Source organism: Tasmannia lanceolata, unplaced genomic scaffold, assembly GCF_043159265.1.
Source record: "Tasmannia lanceolata isolate RefF3 unplaced genomic scaffold, GAP_Taslan_0.1 ptg000004l, whole genome shotgun sequence".
Classification (NCBI taxonomy): Eukaryota; Viridiplantae; Streptophyta; class Magnoliopsida; order Canellales; family Winteraceae; genus Tasmannia; species Tasmannia lanceolata.
The window spans coordinates 11302037-11327072 of record NW_027518681.1 but is presented as its reverse complement, the minus strand read 5'-3'; the positions used below and the strand labels follow the sequence as shown (position 1 = coordinate 11327072).

Here is a 25036-nt window from a genome sequence, read left to right as displayed (position 1 = left end):
CTTGACGGTGCAGATCTCTGGCTACCGGAAAGAACGCCGGATTATTCGCGTTTGATTTTCAGGCCTCTAGCTAGTTATTTAGCTTTATATTCTGTAAGTATATTCTTTCCCTTTATAGTTACGCGACAAGATATAAAAATCAAGCTCTGTTCTTCAAATTTGTGATTTTTCTAAAATACATTTTCTGAGTTTGTGTATTTTGATGTACAAAACATGTGGCCTTTTGATGTTCCATTTATTCTTCCTTGCTTTCATCTCTGTATCAGAAAATTAGGGTTTGAAAATTAATAAAAATATCAAAACCTTCAAATAGGTGGACAACCCCTGACCTGACCCTGGATGGCTAAAGTTAAATGTTGCTGGCTCTATCTCAGGCAATCCGGCCGTCGGGTATTCGAGGATTCTTAGGTATGAAAATGGTTTCACCATGTGGGCATTCGGCATCAAAGATTCAAATGAGGCTGAAGTCAGAGCGATCCTTCAGAGTATTAGATTGATGGAGGGCAGAGATTTGGATCATCTCATTTTTGGAGCGTATCAAATGGCTAGATAGAGAGTCCTCCAATCCATAGAGAATCTCTCAATTTATGGATGAGTTTTTCAATCCTATAGAGGGTCAATTCATTACCATTATGTCAAGAGATCGAGACCGTCTAGCCCGAGCCAGAGTTCCAAGAAAAAATTAGGCCTCATTGTACTTTTCTCTAGCTACGTATTTCTACAGGAACACTAGCCATCATATAAGAAGTTTTTTCTTTTGTAGTGGTGTTTGGAAGTAAGTTCACATATTCAGTCATCGTAAGAGTTTTTAAATCTTTATCTAACTATAGATCCTAGGGTTAGGATCATCCTATGGAGAAAATGATTACGCCATGGCCAACCAATGAACTGTCTAGATCATCATTTGAAGCGGGCCCCACTGCTTTTTTCTAAATTTTTGCTTACGCAGACTGTTGGGGTGTGTCATATTGTGGGGTTCCTCCTCACCGGGTTAGTAGACCCACTGTACTTTCTGGAAAATACTGAACTTCAGGCCTAGGCGTGAAGTCCAGTATTTACATAACACTTCACAGGATGATATAAACCGTTCATTTGCAGTCCCTCTAGTGATCGGAGGGGAGGGACAGGATCATCCTATGGAGATATCTACGGGACTGATAGGAGGGGAGGGTTATGATCATCCTATGTAGATGATCTACGGGATACAGCCTATTTACGTTGTGGCCCAACATATGAACGGTTTAGATCATCCTGTGAAGTGGGGCGCACTGTACTTTCTGAAAAATACTAGACCCTAACTCAGTCACCGAATAAAATCTCCTATTTGCACTATAATCCACAGTGGGGGCGCATTATCCTACAGTGGGGCGAAAAAAGTATATCCCAAATTATATGGTGTAAGTAAAGACCCTCTTTCCCTTTTCTCCACTCTCTTTCCCTGAGAAGGGCGAGAAATGGGGATAATAAGGAGTAGTTTCAAGTTCGTGGTGGGAACCGTGTGTGGGATATACATAGCTCAGAACTACAACGTACCCAACATAAAGAGGGTCGTGAATACAGGGATCTTCATGGCCAAGCATACTGAAGAATCTTACCGAAAACCCAAGAAGAGAGACGAAGATTAAACGCTCAACAATCTTCTAATAATCAGGTCTCTCTCTATCTCTCTCTCTCTGTGCTTCTTTGTCTTCTACTTCAATCAAATGGCTTTTTGGTTCGGGATGTTTCACTTGTATTGTCATTGAATCTGTAGTGAATTGTGGATATCGTCCTCTTAATTTGATTGGGTTTTATTTGGGCATACATCCAAATTACAATTTGGGCGGTTTTAAATTGTTGTATATGTGTGCTTAGAGATGATCAATGTAATGTTGTCTGGGCCTACATGGGCCCGATTGGGATTGCGAGATGGCTGTGAGGTCCTCTTAAGAACCCTTGGCGGTTCGATAGATACTTTGATGAGATCTCAGATTGTTCCTAATCGATGACTTTGTCCTTCAAGCATGTCCTGAGATCGGCCATTGAGGTGGCGAATAGTCAGGCTAGGATGGGGGTGTCGAAAGAAGATTTCGCCCGTTTTGATTCTCTTCCTCCTGATGTTTCTTTCGCTTAGACTTGTTTGTCTCTCTTCCTCTTTGTACTTTGATCACCTCGGTCTTTTTTTTAATAAATTTGGCTACCATTAAAAAAAAAAAAGTTGTAGTATATGTGTGAATTACGATCTAAAATGACCCATATTGAAATTTGGGTCTGCATCGTAATGCACCCTCAGGTGCCTCTAGCGTCACTGTGGTGATTCATTTAATTGATAATCTTATCATGAATTAGCTTGTTAGGACATCTGTTCCGATTATCGTCTTAAAATATCCAGTAAAGTCTACGACTGTCATGCTACAAAGTTTCGTTGCTTTAACTCCCTAGACCATGTCCAGGTTGTATCATTCAAAAAAGAAAAAGAAAAAAAGAACCACGTCCAGGTTGTGGTCATTGTATTATTTCCTTGAGTGCTGATGATGTAGGATGGATCTACGGGAGGAACTTTTTGAAAACAACAGTAACTGAATTCGAAGGAAAAGACAAGTGCTGAGAGTTAACGTGATAGAATCCAAACATTTTGTAGAGGTATTCAAGATTAGACTTGATCTAAGATGGTCATGGGATGATTTGTAACTTTCGAAAAGGATTGGAAGCACCCAGGAATTCCAATGGTCCATATATTTACAGAACACCTCAAAACAGAACTCTTAACTCTAAAAAATGAGGTGATAGGCAAAGTGAACAGAAATCCACCTAGATCTAACTGTAGGACCGGAATCAATCTTAGGCTATATTGGATGGCAGACAAATCTTTGGTAACAGTCCATGACAACTTGATAATCAAAACTGAATTAAAGAAGGATTGAAAACAAGAAGGATGAATTAAAATTTTAGAGAGAGAAGAATACCTAGAGAGATAGTTACCAAGGAATCACACCAAGGTCTACATAGGGGATGACATCACGAGAGTTGTTGTGGCATCACACCAAAACGGGGATGATATCACATCCAAGGTTGAGCAAAGCAAGCATCAATTTTTATTCAAGTCCATCATCATAAAACAATGGTCGTACTCCAACATTATGTGGACTCCACCCACGACTTGCATAAGGAGTCTCCTTATTAAATTGGAAAAACAAAACTCCTTTACAATCTATAGTTTCTAATCTTCTTCCTAAACTTCTAACTTAGGACCCTTTAACAAAGAGCATTTGAATTAGGAAGCTAAGTAACTCAATCAACTAAAATTCAAAAATTTAAATAGAAAATTCCATGATTAGTAATCCAAACTTACGGCTGGTATTGTAGAAGTGGGAGGGATGAGGAGGAGGAGAAGGAAAGAAGAGAAAAAAAGAAGAAGGAGAAGAATAGAGTTAGGGTTTTCTTTACTTGTTTTATGTTATAAGTTGCGGTGGGGGGTTCATATATGATTTATTTCTAATCGTAAAGGGCCCACCACAAAAAATAAGCGAACAAAAAAGAATCGTAAAAATCGAATCGTACGATTTTTACGAAAATGATTCTTCCTTCCGATTTGAATCGTTAAACCTTCCTTTCGATTTGAATCATTCAACCCTCAAATCGTGAATCGTATGATTTTAACAACGTGGACTCGTTATCTCATTGGACTTCTTCATCCACGCTAGCTTGTTTGGCTGAGGATGTGTTCCCGTCTCGAATTGAGCTTGGTCACCGCATTTTGAGAAATTACATTCTTGCAACTACTCGATTCAATAATAAGTTTGGCCCTATGACCTCCAATGAAACACATTGTAGAAAATATATTGTGCCTCAACCAAAATGACCTTCATCTTTCTTAGGAGTATAAAATAGCCCCGATTCACCAAAGAAGGACCATAAAGTCCCCATAGAGAACATTAACCACATTTTCCAGCACATGTTCATAGTTATCATCTAATTCTTCATTATGACAATGTTCCTCCATAGTTCTTCATACGCCATGAACTGTTGTCAAACTTGAGGACATTCAGAGGATTTTTTCCCCGTCTTCCCAAACTGAAAACTCTTCATATCAGCTCTATTAGGGACTAATTTTAATGGTTTAGCTTGAGAAGCCATGGCAGAGTTGGTGTGTGGTTATTGCCTTGAAATCTGCCTAAATTATGTTTTGTTGGACGCATGTTATGGCTGAGGAAAAATGTGGTCTATTGTTGACAGAATATGAAGGAAACCTATAAGGAATCCTCTTTTGGATTTATTCTAAAAGTTAACTTGTGCCTCCAAAACAGTACCGACTACCGAATGAATATTTTCTCAAGGTATCATGAACTGAAGGTTTTAAACCACCGGGGTATCTCCTAATCAATTGCTCGAGTGTTTTTCCATCTATTTCTAGAAATTAATTTATAAAACTCCGTATTTTGAGAAACACATTCACCTTCTTCACGAAAATTTTCTCAAGGATTCATTAGCCGACCCCAACTAGTTTGCGACAAAGGCTTAGTTGAGTTGAGTTGAGTTGTATTTTGAGAAACAGTTTCGTACCTTGGGTGAGTGTGGGGTCGATCTTACAAGGTTTTTATTTTTATTTTTTTTGGAAATGGGTGTCTCTTACAAGGTTTTGCGATAGTTGAAGGGTAGAAACTCCTCTGTTATGATTCTTTTCATCTCTTCCCAAGTCATAATTGTGGCCTGGAATAATTGGGCTCTTTGGATCTTCATGGATTGTCAGCAAGCTATCTTGCAACTTCTAAGCCTCAAGGCAATCAATGAAATTCTTTTACGAGTTGCTACCCCTTTGTAGTCAAGTGCCTCTTACGTCATAGTCACCCAAGTTTTAACCTTTTCTTCTCTGCATCAAACTGACAGTCGCATCTTTGAAATTTCTTCCACCATGAATCTCTATTTCCATAAAACCTCTCCTTTTTCCAACTCCAAAATACACACCGCTGTATACACCCATAGCTGAACTTCTTATTGCTGAAGTTCCTTAGCAAGCAACACCTGAGAACAATCTATTATTTTGAACTGCCTAAGATTTCAATGTCTAATGATACCCTGACCGTTAGATTTATTTTGTTTCACTATTTTTTTCTTCAAATTTGCGCTAAATTTACCTTTCATCAATATTTTTTTTGAAAGGAAACGATAATTTTATTTCTTAAATAGGAGGGGACAAGATGTCCCACAGATAATACAATGACGCACAGTACACAGAGGACCCTAAGATGGTAATATCCCGGTGCCTGGAATTAAAATATGCGTCTGTGAAATATCAACCCCTTCCTTTGTCAGAGCGTCGGCATGAGTGTTTGCTGATCTCCCTCTTACCTTTCATCAATATCAAGCTGGCCTCTTGGCCTGATATGTTAGGAACATGAGTTATGTCCTCATACTGACTTAGTCTAATTGAATCCGATCAATTATCAGAAATGGTATGTCTAGATCAATTTTTAGGTTCCCTAGCTTCCCTTTCATCAATATGAAGGGTCCAAAATCAATGTTATGGGTAAAGAAAGACTTAATGATTATCCAAAATATTTTTGGGGTGTATAAATGGGAGAGGTAGTACTACATTTGTAATGGGTGCCGGATGACACCTTGTCACCCGCCTACGTACATGTTTCTGTATTACCTTTTGACATTAATAAAAGTTATCTTTATCAAAAATTTTTTTTGATACACCCCTTTTCAATAGCCCACATACATGTTTCTGTATTACCTTTTGACATTAATAAAAGTTATCTTTATCAAAAAAAGACCCACCTTCTCCACTCCCTCCTTAGCAAGCTTGTCGGCTCTCTCATTTGCCCATCTTAACATGTGAGAGAACAACAGACGAATGATCCTACAGCAATCTCTGATCTCCGATATCAAACTTGCCAATCTCGGCTCTCTCATTTGCCTATCTTATCTAGACCGATCTCTCTTTTCTTGTCTTCTATAATAGCCAATGGGCCTCAGAGGGTCATCTAGCTCGTTCAGATAAAACCTACTAGATTAATTGAAATGAATTTATAAGGTACTAAGTTTTCTTTATTTCTAAAAGAAAAGAAAATTCTGGTGCAATTAAGTGACAACTTTCCCACGGCCTTTAGATTCAGAGAAGGAAAAAACACTTTGGAATTTTATATTAGGTTTACAAGTTTCATCAACATGGTAGTCTCTGCAAGAATTTGGAGTAGATAATGGCTTCTCGTAGACATACAGAACACATGCCCTTTTCCCCAAACATGATCTGTGTACAGATCTAGTAGTCTCTGAAAATCATCGGTCTTGAATCCAAACTCAAGGCCCATGGATCCACTCTGAATTCGACTGGGCAATTTAGTAAAATGATGTTGATGCACGTCAAAAGGCTCATTTCTTGGGGAAGGAACAACACATATTTTCCCTCCAATAACATGGGGGGAATTATGAGGAATTGAAGGACAATGATCTTTGAAAAAGGAACCAAAAAGATAATTTCTCCAAGGTGGAACCCTCCTCGAGTGCTATCTTTGAAAAAGGAACCAAAAAGATAATTGCTCCAAGGTGGAACCCTCCTCGAGTGGGATGGCTGAAATTTAACCTCAATGGGAGTGCTAAAGGCAACCTGGACGAGCAGGAATTGGAGGCCTATTGAGAGATCACAATGGGTTCATCATTCAATCATTTTCCGGACCAGCTGGAGTTAGCGACTCAAATTAAACAGAGACGTGAGCTCTACCGTGGGGTTTGAGATGGTATGCATACTCCTGGGTGGTTCCTCTAATAGTTGAAGCAGATTCTTCTAATGCTCTAGCCTGGGCCATGAACAAAGCCCCAGGGGCCTTGGAAGTTAGCAGGCATCATATCCGAGATTCGTGATTTGTGTGCGATTTTCTGCCCATCTTTTAATCATATTAAGAGGTCAGCAAACACTCTTGCTGACAGATTGGCAAAAATGGAGGTAATAAGGAGATCACCTCATTTTCAAGTCCGATAGCAGATTAGGATTGTAGTGTGATAGCTTCTGTTTACATTCAGTTGGACATCTTGTCCCCCTTGCTGTTATCCGATGGCTGCAACTAATAATTTTTTTTACTTTTGATATAAAAAAAACGTTTAATAGCTTAATTTCCCAACAAAAAAAAAACGTTGAAAGGTTCATCATGTGATGCATACAGATCTGCGTGCATATCAAGGACACACATGCAGGAATTTACTCCATGATGGTTTTTTATTATGAAAAAATGGCGGTCTGAAGAAATCTTAGTTTCATAATGTTTGTAATGTCCTTGTCTGAGGGACACCAAACCAGACCACAAAGATGAGCGTAAAGTTCTCTTGCATGACTGGAACTCAACATAACATCCTGATTCTCTTTGAAGCAGAACACTGAGGATGGATAACTTAAAGATTTTAACTCAGACCATTGGACTCATGTCTCAAAGGTGGGCACCACAGGTCATCATATAGCAAATAGGAGCATTAGATCAGTGGCCAACCCAGTAGGTATGACAGATCCAATATTCAAATCTCTCTGGACTGCAAGTTTTAATATACTAATGTAACCAAATAGTAATACAGAAATGATTTTTAAAAAAAAATCAGCTTACCAATTCAAAACACCCATAACACGCAGCTTCCTAGCAGAAACCATCGTCACCGATCCTTCTTATTTGATTGCAGGAGTTGATGACATATTCCATGCCTTGCACACCAACCTGTGGCTGGAATACCAGTCCAGTGTGCAAGAGATGGAATAAACCATAAACCCATGTGCCTGATAGTTGTTTGATAGTAGTACCTGAACCTATAAACAGGTAAAAAGGGTCCTTAGGATTTTCAACAGTGCTTTAAGCTATGAAACTGCACTAGCAGATTCCATGAGGCAAGGTGACTTCCATTCCACCTTACAACCCCAGTAATAGGGAAAGTCTAAGGTAAACCTTAGCTGTTGTGGGTGGGTTTCGATATGCTTGAAGGTGGTAGGGATTTATAGAAATTTTCTGTCGTGGTGAGCTTGACTAGACAATGAAAGCCTTTTTCTAAAGTTAAAAAGTGGTGCCCATTTCAATTTTGTCTCTTTGTTTTTCTATTTGAAATTGAATGCCTGATCATGTTATTCCTGTGTATCTGATTGACTTTTCAGGAACCCACGAGGGGGAAGTGGGAGTAAAAGCAAAATGCTTTGCTGACTTGGAGATCACTGCCCGATTGTGACCGTGCATCAAAATAGAGGAGGTGTTGGCTTCTCATTCTCTCTGGCAAGGAGTGCCATTTTTCCTTGGGATCTTCAAAAAAAGAGAGCCCATAGCTTATACATTCTTATATGAATTTTCAATTTTTCATGCCTTTTTGCAGAGACATGCTCTTTTGTGGATGGAAAAGAGACTTTTCCATTGCCATGGTTCTTTCTCAACTTAACCTTTTTCTTATCCTTTTTTAAAAGTTAATCTAGTGTGGTGTCTATCACTTTGCTGTCCTCCATTATTCTTTTGCTTGCTTGCCTCTTTGAAGGTCTCTTCTTAGAAGTTTTAATGAAGGTGCCTCACAGCACACTTCATTTCTTTTGGTTTCTTAGATTCTAGTGACTAGAGATATGGGCCCCATTTCTGATAATGCTCCAATCAGTGATGGGAAGTTTATATTATTTTGAGTTGTGATTTCCATTGCCCTCCCTTCATGGCTATATATATATATATATATATATTTCAGCCTTGGTTAATAATACAAGTGGCATGCATCTGATCCGTCGACTAGAGATTGAATGTAATTTGATCGATTTGATGATCCTAACCCGTTGATAAAAAAGGTGCTTTTTAAGACCACCAAAATATTTTGAGCATTAGCATTTGCTAAGATGTGATGCTAGGATCATTTAGCGAATGTTGGACCAGATGATCCTATATGATCCGATGGTGGTCGTCCAGTTGATCGCCATGATCAATGATCTGAAAGTTCCCCAAAATGATTCTACATAGAATAATACTAACCCTTCGATTTGTGAAGCTTTTTACACCCTTGTTTTTTTAGCTTTCTGAGCCATCCATTTTACAGCTAATATATCAAGATGGTTTGGATCATTCTAAAGAGAAGATTTTTCAGCATGTCCTGTCTATGGCAATGGACCCAACTGTCCTTCTTCTGCCTCTGTATTTCCATGGAAATACACCCAAACTGTGGCATTTTTAGGCTGGATCTGGTGGATTATCGCATGTCTGATCCATCACCGTGGACCCATCATGATCGGATGATGTAACAAGCATCATATTAGAATCTATTCATTAAGGAAAATGAGGAAGGGTTTTAACTACCAGATTAAGGGTGGTTAAACTTAAAATGTGAAAGTAAATGCATACTTAATTCTCAATTTTTTTGTAGATTGTTCCAGTTCTTTCATCAGACTTACTCTCAGAGTAATATTTTTTTGCAATTTCTCTATTTTCTGATTTTTCTACATTTTTTTGCATAAGAAAAAGTATGAGGAAACAGTTTGAACTACTATTGTAATATTGTTTTTGGAGGAAATGCTAGGTGTGAAGACCCAAGGTCTCCAGCAAGCATTTCTCTTGTTTTTACTAAGAAAAACACTGTCAACTCAACTAAGCCTTTGTCCCAAACAAGTTGGGGTTGGGGTTGGCGTCAGGTTGGCAGCTGGCCGTAAACTTTGCCACTCTTCTATGGAATAAATCCTATAGAAAATCCTATTAAGAAAAACATTATATTGGCCACGTTTACATTTATCAGAGCAGTGAATATTTTTGGCAATCACAGAGTATGGTGTATTGCCCTTAGACCTTAGTCCCACCCTCATTAGATTATTATCGGCCTTTGATCACTCATGATAAAAAAAGAAGATATCCTTTAAAATGTGTTTAAGCCATTGATTTTGTGTGCTTTAATCTTGCTGATGAGAACTTTCAGCATCAAATCTGGACCCTCTGGGTTGCCCTGTGTTGGCCAATCCACAGGTTTCCCAATTGAAGTGTTGGGGACAACAAAATAATCATATTAGTAACCAGGGAGAGAGAGAGAGAGAGAGAGAGAGAGAGAGAGAGAGAGTCCATTAAAGTTATGATTGGGCAAACTTTATATTGTAACAAAAAAACCTGATCGGCTACTTATAATAGTGCAAAGAGGTGCAGGACATCATTTCATATCATGACTTACATCAGACTATCATTTGATAGCACTAAATGCATCCAGTTGCTTCTTCCCGATAAGGAATTGGGTTGGAAAAAAAAACTCAGTAATGGAAACATTTCACAGCTTCTGATAACTTAATTGATTACATTCAAGAATTCAATCATATAATTATCAAAATACATAGTTACATACCATTGGAAAAACAAGATATATGATTATATCACTGAGGTAGGTTGTCTTATAAACTCTGAAGTGATATCATAACAACCCTTCTGTATAAATTTGCATCTTAAGTTCAATATACTATAATTAGAGGGACAATAATCCCCTCCCCACAAAATTTAAATAGGACATCAGAAACTCCCTGGAATGTCCATCCCAACTCTAGTTAGGCGGCTTAAAGAATTTAAGCTTAAGCCCATCATTCACCATACTCCACACACCCCCAGCAGAGAAAGCCAAGCTAAACCCAATCCCCAACAGTCCAAGAGTCCAATTGAGATACCAGCTGAAACTATACTTTGGAGGCTTCTTTATGAGAACCCACATGAAGCAAGGGTAGGCAAAGGTGACTGGAAGAGTTAGGCCTCCCAACAGACCAGCAAGGCTAGATAGGAAAGGGAGTGCTACTCCAATGAAGAAGGAGATGAAGCCATAGAAGATTCGAAAACCAGAGCGGACCCAGATAGAGCAGGGGCGGTTAGTTCGGCTGGTGTACCCTGCTTCGAAGCTGTCGAAAACTGGCATCGAATATATCTGGAAACTACTCAGGCAATTAAATACGACTAGGAGGAACGTTGTCGCAAGGAGTCCCCTTGGAATGTCATGGTTGTGAAACCCATACAAGGCATTTAGAATCCCACCTGAAGGCATCTACAGCAGGAAACATACAACAGTTTATTGAAATTTACACACTAACAGGTAAAAATACATTATTGCAGGCATACATACATAATAAGAGTTAAAAACTGTCAAACTCTATGGGTAAATGGGTAACTCTATTACAGCTATCACATAAAATAATGATCATAAAAAGTAAGAACTTACAAGATTGCCATAGGCCCAAAAACCTCCAATAGAAATGGGGAACAAGCACATGGCAATGAAGAAATAGGCCACCTTGGCTCCTCTCCACATAGGCACATGAGCTGGATGTTTAAAAGTCGACGGCATTGTTGCCTGAAAACCAATTTCGGTAAGTATGTCATTAGAAAATGGTAGTGGGTTAAGGTGAGTATCACAACAAACGAACTATTAGAAATTTTTTATCCAAAAATCGGTAACTTTTTTTACAGTTGCATAAATCTTACCTGAATTTCCAATGCCAGATTGTGCCCTCTGAATGCAAAAGCGATAATTCCGAGTGCGTTGAGGGCAGAAAAAAGGGAGGCTGAGAAGGTAGGGGGTCTGAGGGGCTGGTAAGAAATGGAAGGGGGTCTTGGTTGGCTAACAGAGAGGACCCAGAACAATGTACAGTAAGTGATGGCTGTTATTGCTCCTATGAGAGAGAGCCCTGCAATCGAATTGAGGTTTGGGAGCTGAGAAAGAACAATGCATAGAGAAGTGAATACCAGATACCACTCAACGGTTGATAGAGGATTTGATGAACAAAGGGGCCCACAGACGATCTGGAAGAATAGTTTCATGGTCTCCCCTCCTATTAGAATCAAAGCAGTTGCAGTCCCTGCTGATAGATAAACTGTAGGGAACAGAGCCAACCAGACACCTAACCTTTCCCCTGAATATAAAAACAAAGCAATAGATGCAGAGTTATAGATAGTTTAATTAACCATCCTTTTGAAAGTGAAAATTTTAACTTCTACAAGCAGTGAGATTATGATTCTGTAGAGCCCCTCTGGCTTAGGAGCACAATTATTTCTCATGCTTTTGTTTATCAACACTCAACAGTATGAAATTAGAACAGTACGAGGTGATCACTGACCAAAAATGAGTTCTTTTGTGGTTCATATCACTCAATGGTGAAAGCTTTAGATTATCTATATCTTTCTGAAATGAGAAGTTGACTGAAGCATACAAGTTGATAGTAATTGAATATGGAGAAAATCTTTAAATTGATTTCTGTATTCATTCAAAAAATGTGTATCCATGTTACATAATATGATCCCTGAGATCAAGGGATAGATTAGATTCTAGTGTATCAGTTACAAGTATACCAAAACACAAACACACACACACACACACACACACACACACATGAGGAAACTGTTTTTGCGCTCGAGCGCATATAAACTTATATGCGCTCGAGTGCCAAAAACAATGTGGGCCCACATTGTTTGGGGTGATCCAAAGCATTCATTTGAAAGGCCCTATCATACATAGGGTGTCCAACAAAAATCAGGCCCATTGGATCATCCTAACCCATCCAAAAGTGGAGGGAAAAAATGGGCAGATTTGAGGACAAACAGTGTCTGTCCATTTTCCCTCCACTTTTGGATGGGTTAGGATGATCCTATGGACCTGATTTTTGGCACACCCTATCTATGTAAAGGCCTTCCAAATGAATGCTTTGGATCACCTCAAAAAATGTGGAATCCATGTGTTTTTGGCACTCGACCGCAAATAAGCTATATGTGCTAGAGCGCACAAACAGTTCTCTCTCTCTCTCTCTCTCTCTCTCTCTCTATATATATATATATATATATATATATATATATATGAGGAAATCAGCCCCATTGGATTGTCTTAACCCAATCAAAGGTGGGGGGGGGGGGATGGACAGACACTGTGTGTCCATGTTTCTGCCCATTTTCCCCCTCCACAAATGGCAGGGTTAGGATGATCCAATGGGGCTGATTTTTGGGCCACACCCTATCCATGGAAGGGCCTTCCAAACGAATGCTTTGGACCCCCAAAAAATGTGGCCCCCACCCTGTTTTTGCAAACGTGTGCAGGTAAGCTTACTGTTTTCTCACACAAGTGTAGATGAGTTATCTACACACTAGCTTAAAATACAGTGGAGGGCATATTGTTTGGGTGATCCAAACCATTCATTTGATTGGCCCTCACATAGATAGGGTGTCTACAAAAAATCAGCTCCATAGGATCATCCCAACACTACGATTTGTGGAGGTAAAATGGACATGTATAAACCTTCACAAATCTGTCCATTTTTTTGCCTCCCCGGTTCGAAGGGTTAGGATGATCCTATGAGGCTGATTTTTTGGGCACACCCTATCTATGTGAGGGCCCATCAAATGAATGGTTTGGTTCACCTAAACAATGTGGGCCCCCACTGTATTTTAAGCTAGTGTGTAGATAACTCATCTACACTTGTGTGTAGAAACCGTTTTCTCATATATATATATATATATATATATATATATATATATATATGAGGAAAATGATTGTGAGCTTGAAGCTCATATAGCTTATATGAGCTTGAGGGCCCAAACACATGGGTCCCACATTTTTTGTGGTGATCCAAGCCATTCATTTGCAAGGCCCCATCATAGATAGGGTGTGTACCAAAAATCAGCTCCATTGGATCATCCTAACTCCTCCAAAAGCGGAGGGCAAAAATGGGCAGATTTGTGGCAAACAGTGTCTGTCTATTTTGCCCTCCACTTTTGGATGGGTCAGGATGATCCTATGGAGCTGATTTTTTGTACACACCCTATCTATGTAAGGGCCTTTCAAATGAATGCTTCGGATCATCCTAACAATGTGGGCCCACATGTGTTTGGGCCCTCAAGCTCATATAAGCTATATGAGCTTCAAGCTCACAATCATTTTCCTTTATATATATATATATATATATATATATATATATATATATATATAAACTTCTTACAAAAAAGAAAACAACCCGTTAGGTGGATAAAATCAATCACAGAAGACTTCATCATAATATCCCTTCTTATACCTTGAAAGAAGTCTCTAATTTCAAAGATAATCATCATGACAATTTAGAAATAAATGTCATGACGATGAGCCAAAAGAATTCAAATCAATTGATAAAAACAATCCTTCAAGTCCAAGAGAACTTCCATCTTCCAAAATAAACAAAGAATTAGTCATATTAAGTGATATTCAAAAAGAAGTAAGACAAACAAAATATGAACTCAAAATCTTATCTCAAGCCAATCCTGATCTTTCATCTTTAAATCAAGTGACGTAAGTAGTCATTTTCTATTTGTAACGGGTGCCCCCCTCCCAGTTGGTAAACAAATTAAAAGATGGGAGGAACTCCTCTTTGGGTATACCAATGGGGGAGAGGGATCAAAAATTTTCAACAGTCACGTGGCGGGTAGACTTAGTGCAAATTTGATGAGGAATTTGTTGAAGGAATCAGAGTGAGGTTTAGGGGGTAGATAGTAACAGATGTATTGGTGTGTTGCAACCAACGACTAAAGGGTTAAAGGTTGACGACATAGGAAAGGAAAATAAAAAAGATAAACTAACAAGCTAACATAACGAGAGACATGGAAGAAGATTAACTAACAATTAACATAAAGAGTAACAGGTGGAAGAGGAAGATTACTTATAATACATAAGAGCGAAATATTACAACATTATCTAAGAGAGATTTAAAGAGAGGGAGAGAGATTACATAAATATAAACAAATTAAAAATGTACAGAGAGATCGTCTTAAGTAAAAATTGACAGGAAAAACTTGAAGAAGAATTTACATAAAAAAGAGAAGAAAAACTTGAAGAAGAAATTACATAGAAAAGAGAAGAGGGGAGTTACATAAAAAAAGATGGTTACATAAACATGGAAGGGTTAAGGCTTGATGGTTAAGTAACTAGGAAGGCCTAACGGTGGAGGCTTAAGTGTTAGGTAATACGGAAGGCTTGGAGGTGGAGGCTTGAAGGTGAAGGCTTAAGGCTAAGGCTAAGAGGGAAGGCTAAGACAAAGAGGCTAAGGGGGAAGATGGAAGATGGGGAGAAACTCTAAGGGTGTTGATTTCACTCTTTGGTTTTTCTCCTCCCTTGATGTATGAGGGGTGTTTCTTATTTATAGAGGTTTGGAAGTGTTGATGGTGGTATATTTGCCTTGATATTTTAGATGGATGAATAGCTTCTTGAACATGACTTTTGCTTTAATGTTTTGGATATTGTGGATTGGCTTTGGTGGAGAATATCATTTGAGAGGATTCCTTGCTTTTTTTAATAGCTTTTGGGCACATTTGACTTCTTGTCTTGATGCTTTGGATGGAGTTGCAAGGACCAATCTTCTTAGGCTTTAGCTTGCGATGTTCACCACTAGTATTCCTCTATTTTGAAAGAGATACCCACGCTTCGTCACCCACTTCAAAAGTAATCTCCGCACGCAGTTGATCCACAATATCTTTGTATCTTACATAAATAGCTTCAATATTAGCTTGAACTTGTTCATGAATAGCCACCAAATCAGCTATCAATTCATCCACCTTATTCGGCTTTCTAACATTCGGAGTAGGAATTAGATCAAGTGTTCCTTGAGGATTATGACTAACAACCACCTAGAATTTAGAGAAACTTCATTTCATGTTTTTGAAACTATTAAACTCAAACTCAATCTTTGGCAGCATGAGATCCCAATTTCCATTTCCTTCACTTATGACCTCAACATATTGCCCTATGTATGATTCACCACCTCCGTTTGACCATCACTTTGACGATGACAAGAGCTGTTGAATTTTAGAGAAGTCCCAAGCTTTCACTACAAATTATTCCAAAAAAGGAGCTAACTGCTATCTTGATCCGATGTAATTGTCTTTGGTAAACAAGTCATATCAAATAAGTGAAGACACTCCATCCAAAGCATCAAGACAAGAAGTTACTCAAGTGGTGTGCTCAAAAGCTATTCAAAAAAGCAAGGAATCCTCCCAAGTGATATTCTCCACTAAAGGCAATCCACAAAGTCGAAGACATCAAAGCAAGAGTCATGTACAAGAAGCTATTTACCCATCCAAAATATCAAGGCAAAGATACCACCAACCACACATCAAGACTTCCAAACCTCTATAAATAAGAATCACCCCTCATACATCAAGGGAAGAGAAAAACCAAAGAGTGAAAACCACACCCTTAGAGTTTCTCCCCATCTTCCATCTTCCATCTTCCTCCTTAGCCTTTAGCCTTAGCCTTTAGCCTTAGGTTTCCCTATTAGCCTAGACCTTAAGCCTTCACCTTCAAGCCTACACCTCCAAGCCCTTCCAAGTTACCTGACGTAGGACACTAGGCTACTAATACTTTGGTTTTATCCTTTTAGAAAGTAGGCCATTAGTTTCTTCACTTTCTTGATTTATTAGGATTTTACTTACTAAGTATAGCAGGAATACACTGTTCTAATTTAGTTACTTGCTTTGTGTGGTAGATTTTAGGCTTTTCTTTTAATAGAAGTTTACTTTAGAGATTGCTTTTCTATTATATAAAAGTTGTAATATGTGAGTTTCAAAAATCAATCATGGAATAATATCAAAGACTTTTGTCTCTCTCTCTCTCTCTTCTCCCCTTTCCTAGTGGATTCTAGGGTTCTTCTTCTTCCTAGTAGGACAATTATCGGATTGTAAGCTTCAGCTACGATTAACGTTTGATCCGCTGTGTTAGTTGGTATCAAAGCAAGGTTTCTCCTCGTCGGACCATCTTGCTTCAACGGCAAACACCATCAAGGAGGCTTGGATTTATGATGCGGATTTCCAACACAAGCAAGTTTTCCTAATCTTTACCAGGTTCTCTTCTTCATCTCGCCGTCACTTTTCATCTCACCTCTAAACTCCATCCATCCCCTTGCAACCACACAAGTAACCTTTTCCCGTGTTGCCGCAAACTCCGGGTTTCATTTCTTAATAGCAGACCAACTTCCCTATTATCTAACTAGAGATCCAACACCATCCAAGTTCCCCATCAGCCTCCTTATCTCACCTTGGAATATACCCATCAGCAGAAAAAAAAGAAAAAAAATAAATTCCCAAAACCGATCTCCACCTACCTCACTATTACACCCATCATTCTCCCAGATTTCAGCCACCAGAAATTCTTGGAAATGACTGCTTGTTCGTCAGCCCCTAACCTCTGTAACTAGCCTAATAACTCCATTGCTTTCTTCTCTTTACAACCACCTTAGTTAACCATTCCATCTTTCTTTTAAACCCAAGACCCAATTCCTTTTTTTGTTGGCCCCCTCATCCAGCCACCCATCTCAATCGTTGCATCTTGTTTTTGGGATCAATCCTTGCACTCATTTCAATCCATAGATTATATGCTATCATTCCACTTCCCAAAACAAGCTACTGTCCCAGATCCAACTTTTCATTCACCATATCTCTTTCATTCTTTTTTTTCCCATCCCTTAATTGTAGCATCGCTGCTTTTTAGAAACTCAAAACCTTTGCAATTCACCGCCGCTAATTTTCAGCCCAATAATTCCTCTAATATAGCCTTTTCCTTACTTTTTAGTCACCCGAAAACCAACTTTCTAATTTCACCCGAATACAACCCACTTTTCCTATTTTATAGGCGCCTCACATTGCTTTTACACGAAAACTTTAAAAAATCCTCCTAGATTTTAGCCAATTACACCTAGAGAATAGCTTCCAAAATTAATAACCACCCAAACCCTTTCAATTTACACCTAGAGAATAGCTTCCAAAATTAATAACCACCCAAACCCTTTCAATTTACACCTAGGAACGTTCCTAAATCCCTAATAGTAGCAGCCCATTTTCTATTTTCTACCCATCAATAACATTAACCACCTTCAGTAGATTCTCTATGAAACCCAAACAACCCAAGATCCCATCTTGCCTCATTTTTTACTTTTTTATTTTATTTTATTTAACAATTTGTTTTCTCTAACCTCTTGTTTTCTTTATACCCCCTTGTTGATTCAAAGAACCTCCCATACACAACCGAATAGTACCATTTATTTCCTTATTCCCTTAACCTTTTGAGTCACATATAGGATTTCGTCATTAGTTTCTTCCAAATCCCTTTTCAATAAATCCCAAATCCTTTTTCTTTTTACCCTACTCTCACCTTTATCCTGAAATCTCCTTAACCACCCATGAATTTATCTTTGATTCCTTCTTCGGATATGGAGATTGCGAGGCAGCATGTTTGAAATCGATCGATGCCATTGAAGATTGTCAAGAAAAATACGATCTCACTCAAGAAGAGGTAATTAAATGTGCCAAAGTGACTGTAAGCCTCCATGCCAAATTGCTATTGAAAAAGATGGAACGTGAGTGCTATGAACTGGGACAACCACCTTTCTGTTATTGGTATGAAATTCGTGATCCTTTTATCAGAGAATTTGCACCAATTACTTATCAAGAGTCTTTGATGATCCAAGCTAAAATCAGACGAGAGAAAGCCCAAAAGGCCAAGGATCGTGCCAAGAAGAAACCCGCATGTCTCCTAATCCAAAAGACTTGGCGCATGTATCGCGCCAGAAGCTCATTTAAGAGGTACGTCAGCTCTGCAATCAAGATTCAAAGCTGGTGGTGTTAAAAGATCGCCCGAGTTGATTACTCATGCACAAAATATGCTGCCAACATCATCCAGAAAGCCTGGAGAGCCATGATCACTCAACGGAGAATCGTGATCAAATTTTTAGTTGAAGTACACGAGTCAGTAATGGCAGGCAACGATTTTACTCATCTTCGTAACTCCGCCCTTCATACCGAACATAATGAAGGATATTTTCTGCCTCTAGTTCCTATAAAAGAAGATTTTATCGAAGGCCTGATTTCTAATCAAATCAAGTGTTACCACCAGCCCACACAAGTCAAATTACCAGGCTTGATCAAATGGAAAGGAATGCAATTCCGGGTTGAAGTGAGCTACTCGTCATCAGAGATCTATTTCGCAACGAGTCTAAGTTTAAGTCTGTTCTTTTCATTTTTATCTAAACTCGAGGGCGAGTTTCATTCAAATAGGAGGGACTGACGTAGGACACTAGGCTACTAATATTTTGGTTTTATCCTTTTAGAAAGTAGGCCATTAGTTTCTTGATTTATTAGGATTTTATTTACTAAGTATAGCAAGAATGCACTTCTAATTATAGGTGTTCTAATTTAGTTACTTTCTTTGTGTGGTAGATTCTAGGCTTTTCTTTTAATAGAAGTTTACTTCTTTAGAGATTGCTCTTCTATTATATAATGGTTGTAATATGTGAGTTTCAAAAATCAATCATGGAATAATATCAAAGACTTTTGTCTCTCTATCTCTCTCTTCTCCCCCTTCCTAGTGGATTCTAGGATTCTAGGGCAATTATCGGATCGTAAGCTTTGGCTACGATTCATGTTTGATCCGTTGCGTTATTACCTAACTCTTAAGCTTTACCTTTTTGCCTCCACCGCTAAGCATTCCTAGTTACTTAACGCTCAAGCCTTAACCCTTCCATGTTTATGCAACCCTCTTCTTTTATGTAACTCCCCTCTTCTCTTTTTATGTAATTTCTTCTTCAAGTTTTTCTTGCCAAGCTTTACTTAAGGCAATCTCTCTGTAAGTTTTTAATTTGTTTATGTTTATGTAATCTCTCTCTATCTCTTTTAATCTCTCTTAGTTAATATTGTAATATTTCTCTCTTGTTTATTAGAAGTAATCTTCCTCTTCCGCCTCTTACTCTATTATAATTGTTAGTTAATCCACGTCTTACTCTATGATAATTGTTATTTAATCTTCTTCTTCTTCTTACATGTCTCTCTTTATGTTCGCTTGTTAGTTTCTCTTTTTGTTTCCTTTCCTATGTTGTCAATCTTTAACCCTTAAGATGTTGGTTGCAACACACCAACACACTAGTTACTATCTACCCCCTAAACCTCACTTTGATCCATTCCCCCCAATGGTATCAAAGCCACTTGCTCCCCCCTCCATGATCCTTTCCCCCCACAATCCCCACCCCATGCACCCACCGCACAATCCCCACCCCACCCATTGGGGTATCAATTGATATCACAAAGCGATATCAACTTTTTTGTTAAATTCATTGGTGAATGATTCATATTTTTTATGATTCTTTTGTGGGAGCAAGATCTTTTTTTGGAAAAGGAAAATATATGCCACTTTGAAATGTATAGAGATTTGAAACCAAGAAAAGAAACATGTGTTGAATTTGATTGTTTTGTAAAATTCTTCTCTGAAGAAATCAAGTTGATGTTTTGTAAAGGTTTGGAAATACCACTTCCTTTTTTTGGTATTTTCTGGAGAATTAAATTCTTCTCAGATTAATTTTCTGTTGATGGTTGAAGCATTTTGGTTGATGATTGATCCCTTATGTTTTCATTTAGGACTTTTTTGGTCTCTTAATCTTTTTGATTTAAAACTATTTTACCGGAATTTGAAGGGACATAGGTTTCTTCTTCATCTAATTCTTCAAAATTAGAGAAATCGGTTTGATTGTCGTCTTCTTGGAAAACTTGATATTCATTATCTTCTTGAAAATTCGCTTTCATCTATTTGATTTTGGATGATATCGCTTTCATCTATTTAAAACTATATGTGTGTACACACAGACCCAGGCATACAGGAGTGGAAAGTTTGACTTTCCTTAATATTCCCCCTCAAGGTGGAGCGTGAATATCATAAATGCCCAGCATGTGAGCCAATGATCTTAATTGTTCCTTCCTTGGTTAAGCCATCTGCCTGCAGCCAATAAGCGGGAATGTAAGAGGTCTTCAGAAGGCCAGATTGTAGTTTCTCATGAATTAGATGATTTATCTAATTTTATGTCTTTTGTCTTCTCATGAAACACAGGGTTGGCGGCAATACAAAGGGATTTTTATTATCATAGTAGAGAAGAATGAGTTGCGGGTGTAATATACCTAGATCGTGGAGAAGATATTTCAGCCACTGTAATTTGTAGGAGGTCTATGCCATGGCCTGTTAATCGTCCTCTGCAGATGATCTTGAAGCAGTATTTTGCTTTTTACTTTTCCAAGAGAGTGGGCTATCACCTAGCATGGTGAATTAAGCTGTGATGGAGTGTCAAGAGGTGGGACAACTGGCCCAATTTGAGACAGTAGCCTTGAAGTTGCAATGGGCTGGAAGAGAAGAAGAAAACCCGCTTCTTGACTCGGAAATCTTTGGAGGTACCAAAGGAGACGGATTGCATCGATATGAGGCTTACAAGTTGTCTTCATGAATTGACTTAAAACGTGAACTAAACAATATCGGACCATGTAACAGCCAAGTATAGAAGATGTCCAACAAGTCGCCAATGGGATGATGTTCCATTGGTTTCTCAGAGGAAGAATGAGATGCAGTCTCTTGTGGCATGGTGAGCAAGATAAGAAAACAATGACCATGGTGGATCGTTTATTCTCCTATAGCTTTGATACCATGATAAGACTTGAATATGGAGAAAACCTCTGAATTGATTTCTGTATTCATGCAAAGAATATGTGCTTAGAGGTTACATAATATGATCCCTGACATTAAGGGATATGATTAGATTCTACTGTATCCGTACAACTATACCAAAAGAAAGAAGATACAGAAAGTTCGACTTTCCCTTTTTTTGAATGGTAAAGTTCGACTTTCCCTAACAAAGGTACCATTCAAAACATAGCAGACTTTCTTGTTTCTTCTACGTTTTCGCTGGTTTCTTGAGACATAAATTTCACATCATTTGTTACTTTTTTCTTCTGGTTTTTAGGTTGACAGAAGTGATTTGTTTGTTCAGAATTAACCTGGCAAATTCAAGTTCCTTACTCATAAGTAGGGTGTGCAAGCTTGGTTCGAAACCATGACCTGAGTGTTGTGACCTTAAATCCTAACTTCTGGGGCAGGGGACTCAACCTTGCAAATCCAAGTTCCTTAAACATGAAGACAGATTCAGAATTCTATGCACTGAAATTAGTGTGTTTATTTATATTAATAAGAAGGCAGCAATTGCAAGCAAAAAGATAAACTAAATAAACAGAGCACAATTATATGCTTTTGATATCCAAATCATCTGAACTAATGCAAAAGGTTGAATACAGTCTCACCAAAAGCTGCCTGTGCAAGCTCAACATATCTGTTGTACCTCCTCCCAGGAACAGCTTCATGTAGCTTAACTAGAATCCACAAAGTGTAAAGTTGCCAAAAGTAGGCTATAATCAAGGATATTATCCCCCATGACCTGCATTTTAGTCCAAAAACATTATGTTGAGAAAGAAAACAGATACCAAAGAAATAAGCAGCTGAATGACTTAGCTTTTCTTTTCTGGAAGCAAAAATAAAACAGGCGGTGAATTCATCAGCTAATAGTTGAGCAGAGTGTACCAAGCTCCCCTATTATAGTAAGTGGGAGATGATTCATCTTGAGCTTGGGTGTTGATTTTCTTTGTTCATTTCAAATTAGCAACAAATTCATGATTTATCACAACAAATCCTATATTCTTTTCAAAAAAAAACATTTTACCAACTGATATCTCGGACCCATCTCATATTTCTCAAGTCTTGGCTAAGGAGTGAGATATCAACCTCTTCAAACCTTGTCTGAAACTAACAACCTTTGTTTGCCAATTGGTAATAATCCATTATTCGGTTGGAATTTTACAGAAGTTTCAGAAAAAATTCATGTGGCTCATAAAAAATTAGACTTCCAGTCATACATAAAAAACATTAACTGATGGCTCATAATTTTTTCACATTTCTTATACGATGGTGATTCTTCCACTAAAAAAAAAAACTGAGTCCACTAGATAAATCTGATATGAGTGAGTAGAGTCTTGAAAACAAATAAAAACAGAACAAAAGCTGAAAACAATTTTGCATCCTATGTAATACATGAGTAGACTATCTGCTTAATTTCACATATTTTATTCTGAAAGAGCCCTGACATTTTTTTCTCTGTTTCTAGAATAAACTGAGTTGACTCAGATGAATCGTCTTGACTTGGACAATTTCCAATCCATGTATATATATCTGCTAGTTCAAGGCAACTCAAGGTGCAACATCAAACCTTTGAATCAGAATGAAAAAACCGACTCAGTGTAAAAAGGGAAGTGTGAACTTCAGATATGAAAACTGAATCAATAAGAAAAGAAAGGTCCCTTCAGTAACATATCCCAACCCAAAAAACAGTTGGCAGAAAAGTGAAAAAGGAACCCAAACATTCAAAAGAAAGAATTTTTTTTTAAAAAAAAAAGCACAGACAAGATGAAACCCAATCTTTTAGATTGAGGCTGGATAAGGAAAAGATGAGGAAGTGAAAGTGACATATGGTTGTAAATTAGATCAAGGTGTAAGCTCAAATACCAATGTAATTTGTTTGTGAAATCAAAAGAGAAAGAAATTAGGGAGAAGAAGCCCCCCCCACACCATTAAATCCGGAAAAATAAGATAACAATGTCCCGAAATATCAGAAAGAAAAAAAATTCCTGGTATAATGCATGCAACAGAAGTGTAGAACCCAATATTTTTAATGATAAAATAGAAAACTAAAAAAGAAGAAGCATGTCACGAGGTCAAGATCATGAGACCCCAGTGCAAGAAACAATGAAGATAAACATTAAAAAATCCCAGAAAAAGTAGAAGAAAGTTAAAAAAAAAAAAAAAACACATATCATTCATGTAAAATAACTGCCTAAAGTATAAGAACTGGAACAATAAATGTCTACAAAAAAAGAAGAAGGAGAAAATTGTAACAAGCTCAAGCCACAAAAGCTAGATATTCCAAACAAAATACTAAGAGTTCTAAAATCAAGTTTGAAAAAAGAGCAACAAATTCCAACCCAGGTCATAGAAGGAAAAAAAAAACAATATTTCATGAAGAAAATGCACAGTGCCCAATCAAAGCAAATGCTACATTCAAGTTCATGCCCAAAACACAGTATCATTACAAAGAAAAAAAGGGAAACCAGAGAGAGAGAGAGAGAGAGAGAGAGATGCAAAACCAAATGCTACATTCAAGATCATGACCAAAGCCAATATTGTCAGAGACAAAAGAGAAACCATAGAGAGAGAGGCCACCAAGCAAATGCTACATTCATGATCAAGACCGAAACCCAGTACTGTTAGAAGAGAGAGTATACACAGAGAATCGATGTATATACGAGAGAGAGAGAGAGAGAGAGAGAGAGAGAGAGAGAGAGTGTACCATCCAAGAAAAGCGAAAGCAACGGGCAAGACAAGTGCCTGAAAACCAATACCAGCATTGAGATTATGAAAAGCAGCATAATGAGCATTCCCATTCCGAGACTCCGTAATCGGAAGCCAAGCATCCTGAGGATTCAACTTCGTAAGGTGGCCCACCTCCTCTAAATACCCTTTCATATTCACAAGCGCCCTCTTCATCGGAGTTCCGATCGGCGACAAGAATCTCGGCGATATCAACGACGTCGGAGTCCATGACCTTCCTGACGGCCGTGGTGATCTCTGTCCCGACGGTGTTAGAATCTCCGGCGTTGTTGACGCTCTTGGAGTTGCTGGAATTGACACTAGCTCTGTGCTCTCTAGTCCTCTCTCTTCCATTTCTCTGTGTTTGATATTTTCTTTTGTTCTTGCTTTTTGTAGGAAGCAAAGAGTGGAGTGAGAGAAGGTATACAGTACGTGGTGAGTGAAATAATGCAGGGGGTTTGGTTTTTTCTTCCTGTATCACCACTGTATGGTACCCCAGAGAAAAGAGACCAAGCCTAACCTTCACTGTGAGACAGTATAGGGTGGGACACACCTCTCTGTTTTTGAAATGACGAAAATGTTCTTGTGTCTTTTTGTATTTGTTTTTTGGAACCAGTGTCCACACCCCCTCGTTTCACTAATCGCACACCATTCACACTTTTTGGAAATCTATACTGTTTAGATAAGGGATTTGCTAGGGATCATCGCATAAGTTATTTTGTGGGCAGGCTGTTGCATGACAGGGCAGCCACCTCAGATGAATAAGACAAAATCTGTTGAAATGTGAGCTTATTTGGCTGCTCTCTTATACAACAGCCAGCGGAATGACTTTTGCGTGGCCCTAGCAAAACTCGGCTTTGGATAGGATATC

At 38.3% G+C, this 25036-nt stretch overlaps 2 protein-coding genes and 1 long non-coding RNA gene across 6 annotated transcripts; 1 reads left to right on the top strand and 2 right to left on the bottom strand.

Annotated features, from left to right (window-relative positions):
- The first annotated feature begins 1393 nt into the window (after nt 1-1393).
- On the top strand, nt 1394-21649 carry LOC143875469 (uncharacterized). 4 transcript variants are annotated; one of them, XR_013250118.1, is made up of 4 exons: nt 1394-1651; nt 8114-8371; nt 20574-20724; nt 20815-21649. XR_013250118.1 is itself a non-coding variant. In XM_077377031.1 (2 exons), the coding sequence occupies exon 1, from the start codon at nt 1455-1457 to the stop codon at nt 1623-1625; it is 171 nt and encodes a 56-aa protein (XP_077233146.1). In that variant the 5' UTR covers nt 1394-1454; the 3' UTR covers nt 1626-1651; nt 8114-8436. The 4 variants fall into 4 exon arrangements, 1 of the variants encoding a protein (XP_077233146.1); XR_013250119.1 differs by lacking the exon at nt 20574-20724; XR_013250120.1 differs by lacking the exons at nt 20574-20724; nt 20815-21649 and adding an exon at nt 9917-9926 and having other exon boundaries at nt 8114-8204.
- On the bottom strand, nt 6067-7991 carry LOC143875470 (uncharacterized). Its single transcript, XR_013250121.1, has 2 exons — nt 7578-7991; nt 6067-6782 (listed from the first exon to the last, which is right to left on the bottom strand). It is a non-coding gene; the product is annotated as an uncharacterized LOC143875470 (long non-coding RNA).
- On the bottom strand, nt 10215-24657 carry LOC143875468 (lysine histidine transporter-like 8). Its single transcript, XM_077377030.1, has 5 exons — nt 24146-24657; nt 22050-22183; nt 11421-11848; nt 11158-11289; nt 10215-10983 (listed from the first exon to the last, which is right to left on the bottom strand). The coding sequence occupies exons 1-5, from the start codon at nt 24517-24519 to the stop codon at nt 10495-10497; spliced, it is 1557 nt and encodes a 518-aa protein (XP_077233145.1). The 5' UTR covers nt 24520-24657; the 3' UTR covers nt 10215-10494.
- Between the last annotated feature and the right edge of the window lie 379 nt (nt 24658-25036).

Excerpts from the sequence above, each read along its gene's own strand:
- LOC143875469 (XM_077377031.1), top strand. The coding sequence starts at position 1,455 with ATGGGGATAATAAGGAGTAGTTTCAAGTTCGTGGTGGGAACCGTGTGT.
- LOC143875468 (XM_077377030.1), bottom strand. The coding sequence starts at position 24,519 with ATGGAAGAGAGAGGACTAGAGAGCACAGAGCTAGTGTCAATTCCAGCA. Across the intron at positions 22,184-24,145 it reads GCTTTCGCTTTTCTTGGATG|GTCATGGGGGATAATATCCT; the intron begins GTACACTCTCTC and ends ACTAAAATGCAG. Across the intron at positions 11,290-11,420 it reads ATCTGGCATTGGAAATTCAG|GCAACAATGCCGTCGACTTT; the intron begins GTAAGATTTATG and ends ATTGGTTTTCAG.